The following is an 18,314-nucleotide window of genomic DNA, read 5'->3' on the forward strand; positions in this document are numbered from 1 at the left end:
CCAAGTCCTTCAGCCCGACGGCCCGCCTCGCTAACTTGGCGTGGTTTGGAGCCGTCGGGAATCCCACACTTCAGGAATAAAAATAGGGATTAGGCTAAAAACTGCCTGTTAACTACCTGTTAACAGGCAGTTAATTGGCACGAATCCCCTTGCCGCCTCGGGGAGGCGGGTCCCAGCGTGGGTCGGGTATCCGCCTCCTTTGAAACTGGCATGGAGGCGGGTTGGGGGCGGGATGGGTTTGTGCCCCCCCAATTTTGAGATTTTAACCCTCTACACGCCTCCAATCCCGCCTCCACGGCCCAATGAAAATCCTGCCCACAGTCTTCAGTTTCCCATTCACAATGGAAGGAGAATCCATAGCAGCCCGCCCTCAATCCGGCAGCTCTGCCAACGCTGCAAATTTGGGAAGTTGGCCCGACTGGGTTTGTGCTCTGCGCGAATCCCTACAATCTTATTAACTGTTTGTTATGTCCATTAATAACTAGTCATTTTTATTAAGAACAGCTAGCTTTTGCTAGACACTTTATTGAGCACATGTGGACTAGGTACAGTATCTGTAGAGGCATCCATCTTGACTGCTACCTTGTGGGTAGCCTGGTGCATCATGGGTAGCCCACTCTTATATACATACAGCACCACCTAGTGTATCATTCCAGAATGACAGGTTACTGATCATTACATCCCCCTTTCTTTGAGGTTAAACAAAATCAGTATCAATCAATATCAATCAATCATAACAACATAAACATCTTCAACAGTCAATAAATTTTCAATGTAGTTTTCTTTGTACTCAAAGATTAAGTCTATCAGGCTTTTTTACTTCACGTGTCGATCTTCTTAGCACAGGTAAGTCTGATGTGTTTTCATGAGAGCCTGTATGTGTATTTGTGTTAGATTGTTCTGGTGGCGAGTGACAAGATTCAGTTGCGGCATTGTCATCGATTTGCTCTTCGATAGTCTCGTGTGTTTTTAGGAGGGAACAGCGGTTCCTCCTGAGAATCTGTCCTTCCTCAGTTCTAACAGTGTATGACCTTGGTCCTACTTCCTCAAGAACTGTAGCTTTCCTGTTCCATGCATCTGGATCTTCAATCCTGACAACATCATCCCTTGTCAATGGTTTCAGAGTTTTGGATGACTTGTCATAGTGTGATTTCTGTTTCAGCTTTAACAGTTGATGTCTCTGTCTCAGTTCCTTACTCTGCTTTTCTTTTGCACAGCAGGGTAGCGTGGTATGCAACTTGCGACCCATTAGGAGTTCAGCAGGTGAAGAACCACAGTCTAAAGGGGAGGCTCGGTAGCTCAGCAGGGCGAGATAAGGATCAGACTTGCTTTCTGTCGCTTTCTTCAGTAGCTGCTTGAGAACTTGAACACCTTTCTCTGCCTTACCATTCGACTGAGCATACAAAGGACTGGATGTGATGTGTTGAAAGTCATAATGTGCTGCAAACTGTTGCCACTCCTTACAGTTGAAGCACGGACCATTGTCGCTGACGGCAATCCTGGGAATTCCATGTCTGGCGAAGATGGATTTCACATGCATTATGACACTGCTTGCTGTGGTGCTTGAGAGCAGCGCCATCTCAGGATAGTTAGAATAGTAGTCAATCACTATTAGATAGTCTTTACCATTTAAATGAAAAAGGTCCATACCAACCTTTTGCCATGGTGCTGTTGGTATGTCAGCTACTATCATTGGTTCCTTTGCTTGTTTGTTTTGGTGTTTCTGACATGTCTCACATTTGCCTATCATGTTCTCAATGTCCTTATTTATGCCAGGCCAATAAACAGTGTCTCTTGCTCTCCTTTTGCATTTTTCAATTCCGAGGTGTCCCTCATGAATCCTTTTGAGCATGTCTTGACATAGAGCCTGTGGAATGACTATTCTGTTCTGTTTTAGTAATAGTCCACTTGCGACACTCAATTCTGACCTTATGTGAAAATACTTTGGACAGGAACCTTTTGGCCAACCATGATGAATGTTCTCTATTACTGTTTGTAATACTGTATCTTTTACTGTTTCTTCTGCTATTTGCTTTGATTTTTTGTCTGACACGGGCAGCGCAGCAGTGACCATACTCACATGAACATCCACATCTTCTTCAGTAGAGCTTACAAGACTCATTGTGGGTGCTCAGGATAGTGCATCTGCTAACACTATGGCCTAGAAATTGGGTTGGGGTGCCAAAGTGGCGCAAAAGTCGCCTGAGCGCAGGATTTAGCGCAGCGATCGGAGTGATACCGATCACCAGAAATTCAGTTTCAGCGCCCTAAGAGGAACACGGGGCGAGGCTCGAGGCGCTCCGCGTCCCTCTTAGGGCGCTGAAACTGATTATCACAGTGCAACGTGCCGCAGCACCACAGGCTGCGGCACGGCATGCTGCGGTACTGCAGGCCTTCCTCCCACTGTTAAGGGGGAGGTGCCTGCAACAGCACGATCCCTGCTCGCGAGTGCCGGCAAATGAGCCCGGCACCAAGGAGAAATGCCGGGCTCTCGGGAAACAGCCGGCAATGCCGCGGGGGGGGGGGGGGTTAGGAGGCCGGGGACGGAGGTGCTGGCAGGCGGCCGCCGAAGAAGCGGACGCCCCGCGCCTCCACCTTAACTTGCGCCACTGCCGGCACAGTAAGGCCCCGTGAACCGGGCGCGGGTAGCAACTGCGAGGTTCGCTACCAAATATCGCGAACGGGGCACGAATGGGGCGCTGCACACACCGATGACTTCATTGGTGGCGGCGCAGCGCAAATGCCTAATGCCACCATTAGCGCCCCTACTGAATATCGCGGGAGACGCAGCCAGTGGCACTACAGCCGCTGACTGCCTCTTTAGGCGCTAACAGGTGGCGCTACTCACCCAATTTCTCCCCCAATGTATTTGCCTGGTGTGTAGATCAGTTCAAAGTCATATCTTTGCAGCTTCATCATGAGTCGTTGAATCCTTGGAGACATCTCATTCAGGTTCTTTTTTATGTTGGCAACCAGTGGGCTGTGGTCTGTCTCAACTGTGAAGGTGGGAAGTCCATATATGTAACCATGAAACTTTTCTAGTCCAACTACCAAGCCTAGACATTCCTTTTCAATCTGGGCGTATTGACACTCAATCAGTCATAGACCTGGAGGCATAGGCAACAGGTTTCCAATCTTCACCCTCTGCTTGTAGCAAGACCGCGCCTAGGCCATCTTTTGATGCATCCGTTGACACTTTGATTCTTTTTGTTGGGTCAAAGAAGGTGAGTACAGGTGTGGTTGTCAGCACTGTTTCGAGGTTTATCCACTCTTGTTCATGTCTTTCTGTCCATGCGAACTCATTTGTTTTGCGCAGCAGGTCTCGCAGACAGGCTGTCTTGGCTGACAAGTTAGGAATGAACTTTCCAATGAAGTTTATCATCCCCATGATGCGTAGCACTCCTTTTTTGTCAGTGGGTCGGGGCATTTTGAGTATGGCGTTTACTTTTTCCATATCTGGCTCTATTCCTTTACCAGATAGATTATCTCCTAGGAAAGTGACTTCCTGGATGCGAAACTGACACTTGGCTTTGTTGAGCTTCAGTCCATTCCGGCGTATGCTCTGTAGCACTTTAGTCAGTCTCTCATTGTGTTCTTTCAGTGTGGAACCCCAGATGATGATATCAACATGGACCCGAACTCCTTCCAGACCTTCAATTATGTGTTCCATCGCTCTATGAAAGATTTCAGATGCAGATATTATCCCGAAAGGCATTCTGAGGAAACAATACCTGCCAAATGGTGTGTTGACGGTACAGTATTTGGTGCTCTCTTCATCCAGTTTTAGTTGCCAAAATCCTTGTGAGGCATCGAGCTTTGTAAAGTATCTGGCACCTGACATTTCACTGGTGATTTCTTCTCACTTGGGAATCTGGTAGTGTTCACGTTTTATGTTTGCATTTAAGTCCTTTGGATCCATGCATATTCTTAGATCATTGTTCTTTTTCTTTACACATACCATGGAGTTAATCCAGTCTGTTGGCTCTTCGACTTTCCTGATGACTCCTAGTGTGGTCATTCTGTCCAGTTCTTTCTTGAGCCGGTCACGCAGGGGTGCTGGAACTCTCCGTGGAGCATGTACCACTGGCTGAGCATCCTCCTTTAGCTGGACCTTGTAAGTGAATGGTAGAACTCCAAATCCTTTGAACACATCCTGGAAATTATTTACTGCAGAATCCACTGAGTCATCTGGTCTGCTTATGGCACAGTTTATACAGTATACTCTCTTGACCAGTTCTAAGTCCTCACAAGCTTTGTCACCCAGTAGTGAATCAAGTCCTTCAGCCACAACAGAAAACATGAGATGATGCACTTTGTCTTTGACTGTCACTTTAAGTCTGCATACACCTAAGCTATCTATTTTCTGTCCATTATAGTCCTTCAGTAGTACTGACTTTTTCTGTATTTTGGGCTTTTCTTTCATGTTTTTAATGTCACTCATACTGATTAAGTTTGCTTTTGCCCCAGTGTCCAGTTTCAATGTAACTAATGCTCCATTTATCTGCAGTGGGATCATCCATTTGTCCTCTTTTACTGCATTAATTTTATGTTCAGCATTGTCCATATCTGAGGGCTGCACATTTTCTGTATCATTTTTGACATTGTCACATGACACCATTCGTACAGAAAATGTCTCACTTAAATCAGTGTCCTCAATCACATTAACTCGTTGCTCTTTCTTTGTTTTTACTTTTGAAAAGCATTGTTTGGCAAAGTGATTCTTTCCATTACACTTTGTAGACATTTTTTCAAATGCTGGGCATTGTCTTAACTGGTGTTTGTGACCACAGCGTTTACAATTAAAAATTTCATCCTCCGATTGCTTTTCATTTCTGTTCTGCCCATGTTTCTTCCCCTTGTAGGACACAGCACCAACAGCAGCATTATCACTCATTACAATCGCATCATTATTGATTTCACTGAAAGTCTTCGCGTGCTTTCGAGCTAGCTCGCTGGCTTGGCATATTTTCACAGCACTTTCCAATGTTAGTTCGGTTTCTCTCAACAGACGTTCCCTGACTTTTTTATCATGAATACCAAACACAATCTGGTTACGAATCATGGATGCTTTCAGCTCAGAGAAATTACATGTCTGTGCTTTCAGTTTCAGATCAGTTATAAAGCTTTCACAAGTCTCATTTTGCTGCTGTGTCCGAGAACAGAAGATGTACCTCTCATAGGTTTCATTATTTTTGGGAGAACAATGTGTATCAAACTTCTTTAGCACATCGTCTAATTTTCCTCTGTTCTCCTCTGGATTAAATACAAATGTATTAAATACCTCTATCGCCTGTGGGCCTGCAACTGTGAGGAGCAACGCTATTTTCCTTGCATCTGGCTTCGTACCGTACCCGATGGCAGCAATGTAGAGATCGAATTGTTGTTTAAAAGCCTACCAATTGTAGTCGATATTTCCTGTGAGTTTCAAACGCTCTGGTGGCTTCAAATTTTCCATGTCGCGTTGCACAATATTCGGCAGATCTTACCAATCCTGGTACCATGTTATGTTCATTAATAACTAGTCATTTTTATTAAGAACAGCTAGCTTTTGCTAAACACTTTATTGAGCACATGTGGACTAGGTACAGTATCTGAAGAGGCATCCATCTTGACTGCTGCCTTGTGGGTAGCATGGTGCATCGTGGGTAGCCCACTCTTATATACATACAGCACCACCTAGTGTACCATTCCAGAATGACAGGTTACTGATCATTACACTGTTGGGTCAGGAAACCGTTTTATTTTCAGAGTTCAACAATTTTAGATCATAACATAGAAACATAGAAGATAGGAGCAGGAGTCGGCCATTCGGCCCCTCGAGCCTGCTCTGCCATTCAATGAGATCATGGCTGATCATCCAAATTCAGTACCCTGTCCCTGCCTTCTCCCCATATTCCTTGATCCCTTTAGCCTTAAGAAATATATCTAACTCCTTCTTGAATATATTTAATGAATTGGCCTCTGCTGCCTTCTGTGGTAGAGAATTGCACAGGTTCACAACTCTCTGGGTGAAGTAATTCCTCCTCATCTCTGTCCTAAATCGCTTACCCCTTATCCTTAGACTGTGACCGCTGGTTCTGGACTCCCCCGCCATCGGGAACATCCTTCCTGCATCTAGTCTGTCTAGTCCTGTTAGAATTTTGTAAGTTTCAATGAGATCCCCTCTCATTCTTCTAAACTCCAGCGAGTATAAGCCCAATCGACCCAATCTCTCCTCATACATCATTCCTGCCATCCCAGGTATCGGTCTGGTGAATCTTCGCTGCACTCCCTCCATGGCAAGAACATCCTTCCTCAGATAAGGCGACCAAAACTGCACACAATTGTCAAGGTGTGGTCTCACCAAGGCCCTGTACAACTGTCGCAAGACATCCTTGTTCCTGTACTCGAACCCTTACGCTACAAAGGCCAACATACCATTTGCCTTCTTAACCGCCTGCTGCACCTGCATGCTTACCTTCAGCGACTGGTGCACAAGGACACCCAGGTCTTGTTGCACTTCCCCTTCTCCCAATCTATTGCCATTCAGATAATAATCTGCCTTCCTGTTTTTGCCACCAAAGTGGATAACCTCACATTTATCCACATTATACTGCATCTACCATGCTTCTGCCCAATCACCCAACCTGTCCAAATCATACTGGAGTTTCTCGGCATCCTCCTCACAGCATACACACCCACCCAGCTGGGTGTCGTCTGCAAACTTGGAGATATTATATCTAGTTCCCTCGTCTAGATCATTTATATATATTGTGAATAGCTGGGGTCCTAGGACCGATCCCTGCGGTACCCCACTAGTCACTGCCTGCCACTCGGAAAAAGACCCGTTTATTTCAACTCATTGCTTCCTGTCTGCCAACCAGTTCTCTATCCAAGTCAATACCTTACCCCCAATCCCATGTGCCTTAACTTTACATGCTAATCTCTTATGCAGGACCTTATCGAAAGCCTTCTGAAAGTCCAAATACACCACATCCAATGGTTCTCCCTTATCTATTCTACCAGTTACATCCTCAAAAAATTCCAATAGATTAGTCAAGCACGATTTACCTTTTGTAAATCCATGTTGACTTTGTCCAATCCGGTCACTCTTTTCCAAGTGCTTGCTATTACTTCTTTTATAATGGACTCTAGCATTTTCCCCGCTACCGATGTTAGGCTTACTGGTCTATAATTCCGTTTTCTCTCTACCACCTTTTTTGAATAGTGGGGTAACATTAGCTATCCTTCTATCCATGGGAACTGTTCCAGAGTCTATCGAATTTTGGAAGATGACCAGCAATGCATCTACTATTTCTAGGGCCACTTCCTTAAGTACCCTAGGATGTAGATTATCAGGCCCTGGGGATTTATCGGCCTTCAATCCCGTCAATTTCCCCAACACCATTTCCCTACAAATACTGATTTCTTTCAGTTCCTCCCTCTCATTAGACCCTATGTTCCCCGACATCTCTGGGAGGTTATTTGTGTCCTCCTTTGTGAAGACAGAACCAAAGTATGTATTTAATTGGTCAGCTATTTCTTTGTTCCCCATTATAAATTCCCCTGATTCTGACTGCAAGGGACCTACGCTTGACTTCACCAAGCTTTTTCTCTTCACATAACTATAAAAGCTTTTACAGTCAGTTTTTATGTTCCCTGAAAGCTTACTCGCATACTCTATTTCCCCCCTCTTAATTAATCCCTTTGTCCTCCTTTGCTGAATCCTAAACTGCTCCCAATCCTCAGTACAGGAAACTTTGGTTTATCCGGAGGTTAACTGTCCGGAATGCTCGAGCCACCGGCAAAAATCAGGAGCTGTTTCGTTCGGATTTTTTTCTTTTCGTTGCTTTTTTTTCCACCAGTCAGGCTCTGCAAGGTCTCGCTGAAGCTGTTGCTAAGCTACAGAGACGCTTGCAAGGTACAGCCGACTGTTTAGAAGCTGTTGCTAAGCAACAGGGTTTATTGCCAGATACGGAGCTCAAAATCTCCATATGTTTCAACATTAGCGCTGGTTTGTCCGGCAGTTTTGATGGGATGGCAGCAGCTCGGTCCCGTCGGTGCCGGATAGCACAAAGTTTCCTGTACTGCTTTTTCTGGCCAATTTATATGTCCTCTCCTTGGATCTTATGCTATCCCTAATTTCCCTTGTTAGCCACGGTTGCGTCACCTTTTTTGTTTTATTTTTATGCCAAACAGGGATGAACAAATTCTGTAGTTCATCCATGCGATCGTTGAATGTTTGCCATTCCTCAGCCCCTATCACATATATATATATATTTTTTTTCCCCTTTTTTTTTTAATCCACACTTTCGTCTGGGCTTTTTTCTTCTCTCCCACATGGCAGCTGTCCTTCATTCTGCCAGGGCCATGCACACTTCATCCAGAGCCATCCTTTGTTCCTTGAATGTCTCTCAATCTCTCTCAATCTCTCCTGCTTTCTATCCTGTTGCTGACCTTCCCTTTTGTTCTTTCATTCCCTCCCTCTTTTCCCAGCCCCTACTTGCTTTAAAATCTATCCCCTTTCCTGTTTTTTTCCAGTTCTGACGAAGGGTCTTCGTCCTGAAACGTTAACTCTGTTTCTCTCTCCATGGATGTTGGCCTGACCTGCTGAGTTTTTCCAGCGTTTTCTGTTGTTATTTCGGATTTCCTGCATCTGCAGTATTTTGCTATCGTATAACCATTTTATTTTGTTGGTTCAGCACATACACAATCGAACAATGTATAACAAGACAATTTAAAGGAATTATTCATAACCAATTCCTGCAAAATGAGATGCACGTACTTATGCAGGTTTTTTTTATGTCCTCTACCTTTATGAGAGTAAGTTAGACATCAGGACAATGTATAGGCTTCTGTCCCAAAGCTATCTGAAAAATAAGCCTACTGGATTCTAATCTGCCTGTTTATATATTCGTTTAATGTAAAGTTCACAGCTTTCCCTCCTGTTCTTTTCCTGCCCCCACACTCTTCTTCGGAGGCTATTGTTTCCTTGCTGGGGTATAACCGTAGGCATCAACCACCCTCCAGAACATCAGCCTCCATCCTTCAAGTGTGAGCCAGAATGGAAAATTTCAGCTGGCTATTTGACCATGGTGGGGGGGGGGGCATCATGGGCAAGCTCAAACCTCTTCTCACCCGAGGCCCACACAAGCTCCCTTCTAGCAGGGATCACTCGATGGCTTTATAACTGAGAATGATTCAGTGCCCTTGATTTGAATATCCCATCACATCACACACATAAAATCGAAGTACATTCCTGTCTTTGGTGTATAAATGTTTTGTGTAGGATCCGACGTGGTTTGTTGAAAATCATCCATCCTCTCTCAGCAATAACATTAGGCCACTGAGCAAAGGATCATTCTCCTCCTGTGTATCCACTTTTAAACATCTATCTGCCGAAATCACTCAGCGATTCACTATAATTATCTGGGTCAATGCTGCCTGTATGGATTTTGTTAGCTCCCTGAATAGGCCAATAGGTGCTTTGGGTAAATTGAAGCACTGTGTTGTCTTTAAATGAATATATTCATCTAGCAATTTTCAAAAATGATCATCACTCTGATATTTTTGGAAGATTTTTTATTGTCCGATGTTTTCAACTGTTGTACCTGAGTGAAGATTGGTATTGATCCTTCTAATACAAATTAAATCTTTGTTGGAGTTGCTTTAAGAAAGCTGCAATTGGTTTTGCAAGTCCCCAAATTAATTTAATTACATTAACACAGGAGCACGGAGTGGAGAACTGGATGCAGAGGGCATCGTACTCAGTGATGTGGACCTCCTGATTTTCTGGTCATTATTTCTCATTCTCTACTCAACACTTCTGTCGAGTGAGGCTCCACATTGGGAGCAAAGCCTTGCAAAATGTGCCCTTTTGGTCACTCTATCTCGCTCTCTCTCTCTTACACACACACTTGCGAATTCCTCATTAATAATTGAATTGAACCTTTCCCAGCACTCAGTGTCCATTGTACCTATCTCCTAAACAACTGTCACTTGTTTTCCATCTTATCATTTGGTAAGCAGCCAGACTCCATCACAGAAGAACTTGTCAGGAGGTTTGTGTGCAGAAGGTGCTCTTATTTTGAATATTACAGTTTACGCTATGTGTAGAGGACTTTCTCACATAGGCCTTGGTTGTCTAGTGTGTCCAGTGATTGTTAAACCAGGATTGCTGAGAGAGGATGGATGATTTTCAACAAACCACGTCGGATCCTACACAAAGCATTTATACACCAAAGGCAGGAATGTACTTAGATTTTATGTGTGTGAATGTGACGTGATATTCAAATCAAGGGCACTGAATCATTCTCAGTTATAAAGCCATCGAGCGATCCCTGCTAGGCAAACCAGGAATGACAGATTGATGAGCATTGGGGTTGGAGAGGCATTGGATCATACACTAGACTAGGTATGACTTGTCCAGACAAAACCAGAGTTCTTTCTGGATATCCCATGTAATCCTATATATGCGCTCAGGCTAGACAGATGTGATTTTTGTCATTTACCCATTTGTTCAGTCAAATGGCACTCACTATAGATGGAGTCCACTGTATTTTGACTCACCGAGAGGCTCACACTGGGGCCTGTAGATTTGAATTAGGTAGTCCAATCCTGCCCATGAATTAGGCACACTTTCAACAAGAAGCTCAACTGTCTAACATGGCCCATTTCAGTTCTCACTTAGCAGAAATGAATGGGGAATTAGTGATATCAATAACTAGATGGTGCAGAGAGACATAACTGCCTTTAATCAGCTGAGGTCGTTAATCTCTCTAGCTAGATATTAAAAGAAAGCCCATTGTGAAGAATAAAGTGGTGATTTTAAGAGGTCAGGCTCCCAATGTAGTGCATGGGCCACAGAATCAGCTCTATGGTGTCGTAGCCTAACATTCCACCTGCAGTCCGATCTGACAAAGGTCCATCTGGTGGCGGAGCTGACCAATATCAGATCTTAGCCGTGTCAAAGCATGTTGACTATTAACTATCCTTCGATTTTATTCAGACTGTACCTGTTGCTGTTGCGGAACAACTGACTTCAGCTGCTGAATGGCATCAGTTATTTCCTTTGTTTCCACCGATGCAAGCACGTAGCAAATGGCTTTAACCTCCTCAACGACACGACACGTGCTTTTCTGTGAAGGAGCAGAAGAGAAGCTTTGGTTTCCCATCTTCTAGGAACAAACGTTGCCACAAGTTTCATAAATGGCAGTAACCAGAGGAACTGGGCTCACAAAAGTGCATGCAAACGGTTCCCAGTGGGAAAGAATGCCCTTACACTCTTTCCCTATTCATCCCAGTATTTTCTCAGGAGGTTCTCTGAGTTTACATGTTACTTATTACATACCCAAAATATTTTTGGTGTTCACCATGGTTACAGGCATTCTGGGAAATGGAACACATTTCCATTTTGGATGCCTAACCCAAAATGTTACCGTTGGCGACACTATATTAGTGAATGCATGTTTAATGCATTTATATGACATTTCCCGTCAAACATTTTAATGCAGGAGTTAACCCCTTTATTCTAAAATGGCGGACAGAGGAATGTAATACGAGTGTGTTAAGGATTCATCTGGCAATATAATAAACAGTAAGTTCTGGGCTGCAGTCTCAGCACCAAGATTTCCCAGGCCAGGCAAGCAACAATCCGACTCACAGTAAACCTCCCTTTGCTACTATGCCCCAACAATGTGGCTTAACTCACACTTAGAAGAGGACATGTGTGGATTTTTCTAATTCCCATAAAATCTCCTCTCCAAGTTTCCCTCCTCTGTGCTGCCCTTGGAACATTACTCGTGCTGCAGAATGGTCCCAAAAGGTGCCAGTAGGTCTTACTCAGATGGTTACCCCTTGTGTCAGCATAGTCAGGCTTTAGTCATCCACAGGACGGGATCGCAGCCAAGCCCAAGCTTCAAGCTCAGATCCATACCCACGTACATGCACTTTCTAACAAGCATCACTGGTTAGCAATCAAGGACAGCCACCTGGATTTCCCGCCCCTCCCTCCCCTCCCCTCCCCATCCCAACAAACCTGGGACACCGAGGCTGGCTATAATGCACCTATGGCAATCTCGGCTCACATCAGCCAAGTCAGCACAGACCAGGAATCCATTGTGGGACCTGAATGATCTGCCTGATTCATACCACACTAAGCAGCATAGTTATTCAGCAAGCCTTCCGGACCGCCTCTCGCACCATCCTCCTGAGATTGCCAATCTGTGGGCACAACCCACTAGAAACTGAGTTTAGACTGTACAAATGCATTCCACTTTCAGCCACAGTCTTTCATCCTATCAGAGGACTTTGAATTCAGTTTCCATAGCTGAAGAGACAGTGTGTCACCCAGTCCTCTTTTATTAAATAAATTAAACATGTAATAAGATACACGACAATGATAAATCACTATTTACTTTTACAGACTTGCAAGAAGCATTTCAAAGATCTATTACACTTTATTGTGAAACAATCTAGGAAAGGCTTGAAGCAGAAATCACCAAATACATCTTAATAAATTAGCCATTAGATCGGGACATTTGCACATGCAAAATTATGTTTTGGTGCAATTTTTAAATTAAAAATGTTTATGATTGTCATGCGGGCCATTCTGAAGTGTTCAATTTTGCCGCCGCTTCATATCTGCAATCGCTTTCTTGAACCAAATTAAAAAATACTTCTGTGTACTCCACTCAATTACAACAACATTGGCTGGATTCAAGCTACAGCCCATACACACTCAACCAGGCACCATCAGCATAAAAAGCAATCCGAATAAAGAGATTGTCAATCAAGGCATGCTCTCCATCACCCATGAGCCATCATTTAGACTTCCCCGACAGATATGTTTTATTTGCAGCTCACTGTGCCAATAAAGAACAGACCAAACATTTTATAGGCATCAGTCTCCTACATCAAACGACCTTTGGGTCTATCATCATCACACATCATTCTCTGGTAGTTGGTCCCAGGCTTATTAAAATGTTGCTGTTCAGCCAGGCACGAGGAGAAGGGTATTGAGTTACCTTCGGATTTCCCTCACTTACCCTCAGCTTGGCCTTTCTCTCAGAGGGCATGCAGATTGGGAACTTGCTGTGTAGTGATGACAGGCTCAAGCAGAATTGCAAACAATATTTATTAATTGTGCACTATTGTTTTAATGTGTGCGACTTAGGAAAGAGAGTGTGAGAAAAAAAGATTGAGAGAGAGAAATTGTGAGAAGTTAAGGCTGTGGAGAAGACGCTGATTTTAAATGGTTCCTGATTGTTATCAGGAGAGAGATAGAGAGATAAGTGTTGTGTATGTACCTTTAAGGGAATAACTGGTTTTAGACTGCAGTACCGGCAGTGACCATCCCTGTATAAAAGGCCCTAGCAGGCTTTTGTATTTCAGTCTGACGTTGCCTCCTGTTCAGTAAAGTACCTGTTAAACTGTTCTCCCGAAGTCTGTATTATTGAGGCGCGGACTTTACAGTGGCAACGAGTAAGTTCGAGCTCACCTGCAGTGTGGCATCATCTCACAGGGATCTCGCCCTGAGAGGAGGGTTCTTGGAGGTTGTAGTCTGAGCAACGGGCATCGACCGAGGGCAACCGCCCAAAGAATTCATTGGTGTTCGGAGAATTGCGGGAGAGACTGTAGAGAGCTGTGCTTGGCTCCCCAGTTAAAGTGTTCCAGCAAATCGTGCTGGTAGCAGGTAGCGCGCTGACCCTTCCGGACTGCGGCGGGCTCAAGCTCGATCGAGCGGCTCTACAAAACGGGCCGTGCAGCGTCGCCGGGAAAAGAAAACGAGAGAGAGAGAGGGTGGAGCACACAGGGCACGGTCGGTGCTCAAGAACAGGGCAACGGAGAGAAAATAAACAGGGGGAAGGAAAGCGAGACACGCCGAAGCTGCGGGTCGCCGCCATTACCCTGTAGAACGCTAGGAGCAGCGTGGCAGCAAGGGGAAGAAGCAAAAGTGTGGGAGGTGCCATTTTATTCCATTGGGGAAGAAGCAAAAGCGCAGGAGGCGCCATTTTAAATCACCCAAGATGCCGAAAAGTGGCAGTATCACTGCTTTCGACAACGAGGTAGAAGACTGCTGGACCCCGTATGTGGAAAGAATTGAAGTGTACTGCAAGGCAAATGAGGTGGCCGATGGAAAGAGGGCGTCGGTATTATTAAATCTGATGGGCGCGAGTACGTACGGCCTATTGCGGAATTTCATCACCCCAGCTAAACCAATGGAGAAAAGTTTTGAGGCGATTGTTCGTATCTTACAGGAACACCTAAGCCCTACACCACTGCTGATAGCAGAAAGATTCAAGTTTCATAAAAGAAACCAGCACAAAGATGAGAGCAATGCTGACTATCTTACGGAACTACGCAAGTTATCGAAGCACTGCCAGTTCGGAGCAGGACTGGCAGACACCTTACGGGATAAGTTTGTCTGCGGGCTCCAGAGTGAAGGAACCCAGAAACGACTACTTTCAAAAAAGGACCTGACGCTAGAACAGGCTTTCAGCGTGGCAGTATCCTACAAAGCAGCAGCACGGGGAGCTGTGGAAATACAACAGAAACCACAAGAATACAGCGCTAACGAAATGGCGTATGGAGCAGAAAAGTGCTATCGCTGCGGCAGAACAACCCATGAGCAGAAGGACTGCTGGTTTAAAGACAAAGTATGCAGGCAATGCGGAAAAATGGGACATATAGCAAGAGTCTGCAGGTCGGGAAAGAAAACCAACACGACAAGAACTACTAAGGAACAGTACAGGAAAGTAAAGAAACTGACAGACAGTAGTTCAGAAGATCAGGAGAGTGATAAGGACTCTGGGAGCAGGAGACTAAGTTGTCTAAAGTTACACAACGTGATCGCAAAGGAAGATCACCGAACCATTTGGGTCACCCTCATGATAGCAGGGTCCCCAGTAAAGATGGAATTGGATACAGGATCAGCCCTAACTGTCATGAATCGACGAGACTATGAGCGGCTATTCTCACACATACCCTTAAAGGACACGTCCATTGTATTGAAGACATACACGGGGCAAAAGGTCTACCCCAGAGGAAAAATAAGGGTGCCAGTTAAATATAACGGCAAGGAAACACAGAAATTATATATGTATATACTACGAGATGGTGGACCACCATTATTGGGACGTGAATGGATCCGAAAAATACAATTGGATTGACATTCCATTCTGGCGCTAACTGTGACTGACAAAAAGGATGATGACGTCGCACCTGGACGTCTGTCACAAATTCTATCTGACGCGGAAGAGGTGTTCCAACAAGGACTTGGGACTCTAAAAGGAGTAAAGGCAACCATAAAGATTGAGGATAACGCAACCCCAAAATTTTTCAACGCCAGACCGGTGCCATACGCGATCCGCCCAGCCGTTGAAGCTGAACTGGAGAGTCTGGAGCGTTCGGGTGTGCTGTCCAAGGTGGACTGGAGCAAGTGGGCCACACCCATCGTTCCTGTAATGAAGAAATCATTGAGCAGCACGCCTGGGGAGCCAAGGAAGGTTCGCATCTGTGGGGACTTCAAGGTGACAGTGAACCCAGTCCTGCACACAGTACAGTATCCACTTCCGCGGATAGAAGATATTTTCGCCTCACTATCTGGAGGGAAACGTTTTACAAAGATTAATCTGGCTCAAGCGTATCTACAAATGGAGGTGGAAGAAGCATCTAGGAAATACCTCACAATAAACACTCACAAAGGCCTTTACCAGTACAATCGACTGGTATTCGGGGTAGCATCGGCCTCGGCTATTTGGCAGAGGGCAATGGAACAAGTCCTGCAAAGGATCCCGGGGACCCAGTGTTATTTGGACGACATCCTGGTTACGGGCGAAAATGACAATGAACACCTTGCCAACCTGGAGCAGGTGCTCACGAGATTGCAGGAATATGGGCTACGAGCCAACCGCCCCAAATGCGAGTTCTTCAGGAGACAAATCTCGTATTGTGGCCACATGATTGATGAGGAAGGGTTGCATAAGTCGCCGGACAAGATTGAGGCTGTAGTCAAGGCTCCAGCACCGGAAAATGTGTCGCAACTGAGGTCGTTCCTCGGGTTGGTGAACTACTACCATAAGTTCTTGCCGAATTTATCTACAATTCTGCACCCACTGAACGCCCTGCTTCAAACTGGAGTAACATGGAAATGGAGTGATGAGTGTAAGCGTGCCTTTCAGGAATGTAAATGCCTAATCACTTCAAAAGAAGTATTGGCCCACTACAACCCAACACTACCGATTCGGTTGGCATGTGATGCGTCACCTTACGGCATTGGAGCGGTGCTGTCACACAAATTCCGTGACGGTTCAGAGAGGCCAATAGCCTTTGCATAGCGCTCGCTAACCTCAGCCGAGCGTAACTACGCCCAGATTGACAGGGAGGCCCTGAGCCTGGTGTGGGGGGTGAAGAAGATCAATCACTATCTGCACGGGCAGAAATTCACCCTACTGACTGATCATCAGCCCTGGTCTCAATTTTTAACCCAAAGAAGGGCGTTCCGGTGATGACGGTGCAACGGCTGCAAAGATGGTCACTTTTTCTAGGGGCACATCAGTATGACATAGAGTACAAAGGTGCGAAACAGCATGGAAACGCTGATGGGCTGTCGCGCCTACCGTTGCCTACAGTGGAAGAAGCACCTGCAGTGGACCCTGTGGAGATATTCCATGCGACCATAGTCAAATGTTTGCCTGTTACAAACGCAAGTATTGAGAAGGAAACCCGAAATGACCCGACACTCTCTCGGGTCTATGATTTGACGGTGAAGGGATGGCCAGCATATGGCGACTCACTGTTGCCAGCATTCTCGCCAAGGAGAGAACAGCTGTCAGTGTGCCGGGGAACCTTGATGTGTGGATCCCGAGTGGTAATTCCACCCAAGTTGAGAGATAGAGTGCTCAATGAGCTTCACGAGGGTCATCTGGGAGGGGTAAAAATGAAGAGCCTAGCCAGGGCGTTTGTGTGGTGGCCGGGAATCGAGAAAGAAATCGAGGATATGACCAAGAGGTGCACAGGATGCCAGAAGGTCCAAAACGCTCCACCACAGGCCCCGCTACATCCATGGGAGTGGCCCTCATCTCCATGGCAATGGGTACACATTGATTTTGCTGCTCCATTTATGGACTCAATGTTTCTAATCGCTGTGGACGCCCATTCGAAATGGCCAGAGGTCATTAAAATGTCCTCCAACACCACGCAGAAAACTATTGCAGTCCTAAGGACCATCTTTGCCAGGGATGGGTTGCCAGAACAGATTTGCTCCGACAATGGGCCACAGTTTGTGTCTGAGGATTTCCGGAGGTTCCTGAAGAATAATGGGGTGAAACATTACACATCTGCCCCATATCATCCAGCCACAAATGGATTGGCTGAGAGGTTTGTTCAGACCTTTAAAAAGGCCATAAAGGCAATGTATAATGACGACATACCACTACAACACAAGGTGGATAACTTCCTGTTTGCTTACCGGAATGCGACACATGCAGTAACCAACCAAACTCCAGCCGTACTGTTTTTCAACCGAAGACTAAGATGTCGCTTGGATTTGCTCAAACCAAACATAAGACGAGATGTTGAGGATAAGCAGTTCCAGCACATAAATGAGAAGCCAACCAGGAGCTTCAAGATAGGACAAACAGTCTTGGCCCGCGACTACCGAACAGAAAAATGGCAGCCTGGAACGATATGCGCACAGCAGGGACCACTAATGTACACAGTGGACGTTGGAGAGAGCATCATGAGACGCCATGCTGACCAGGTTCTAGAGTCACAGGAACAAGCCAAACCTATACCACCAGCATGTGCACCTGGTAATGAGCCCGAAGTACAGATTGCGTCTACCTCAGAAGCAGGGGTATTGGAAGCTGACGAACCAACCAATGACAATGAGCCAGAATCGACTCCACCGCAAGAACAGGATACTCGAGAAAGGCGCTATCCAGTCCGGATCAGGAAGCCTCCTCAAAGACTGAACTTATAAATGACTATTTCAGTTGATGTATATAGTACCGAGAAAATTGTAATTAATTATTTAGTTGTTAAATGAATGTTATGTACTGTTTATCTAAAAGGGGAGGAATTGTTGTGTATGTACCTTTAAGGGAATAACTGGTTTTAGACTGCAGTACCAGCAGTGACCACCCCTGTATAAAAGGCCCTAGCAGGCTTCTGTATTTTCAGGCTGACGCTGTCTCCTGTTCAGTAAAGTACCTGTTAAACTGTTCTCCCGAAGTCCGTGTATTATTGAGGCGCGGACTTTACAATAAGTATTGTTCAGGACACTGGGAGAACTTCCCTGTTTTCCAAATAGTGCCATGGGATAGTTTACATCT

General features: G+C 45.3%; 1 protein-coding gene across 3 annotated transcripts in view; it reads right to left on the reverse strand.

Annotated features, from left to right (window-relative positions):
• LOC147105566 (phosphatidylinositol 3-kinase C2 domain-containing subunit gamma-like) overlaps window positions 1-18,314 on the reverse strand; it is a 238,025-nt gene that overhangs the window by 154,937 nt on the left and 64,774 nt on the right. For all 3 annotated transcript variants that reach the window (XM_086010053.1, XM_086010054.1, XM_086010055.1), the window contains exon 9: window positions 10,995-11,117. In XM_086010053.1, coding sequence (XP_085866179.1) covers window positions 10,995-11,117 — 123 coding nt within the window. The remainder of the gene's footprint in view (window positions 1-10,994; window positions 11,118-18,314) is intronic.

The sequence above is a fragment of the Somniosus microcephalus genome, chromosome 17 (assembly GCF_052327205.1).
Source record: "Somniosus microcephalus isolate GS21.2 chromosome 17, FLI_Smic_1.0, whole genome shotgun sequence".
In the NCBI taxonomy this organism is placed as follows: Eukaryota; Metazoa; Chordata; class Chondrichthyes; order Squaliformes; family Somniosidae; genus Somniosus; species Somniosus microcephalus.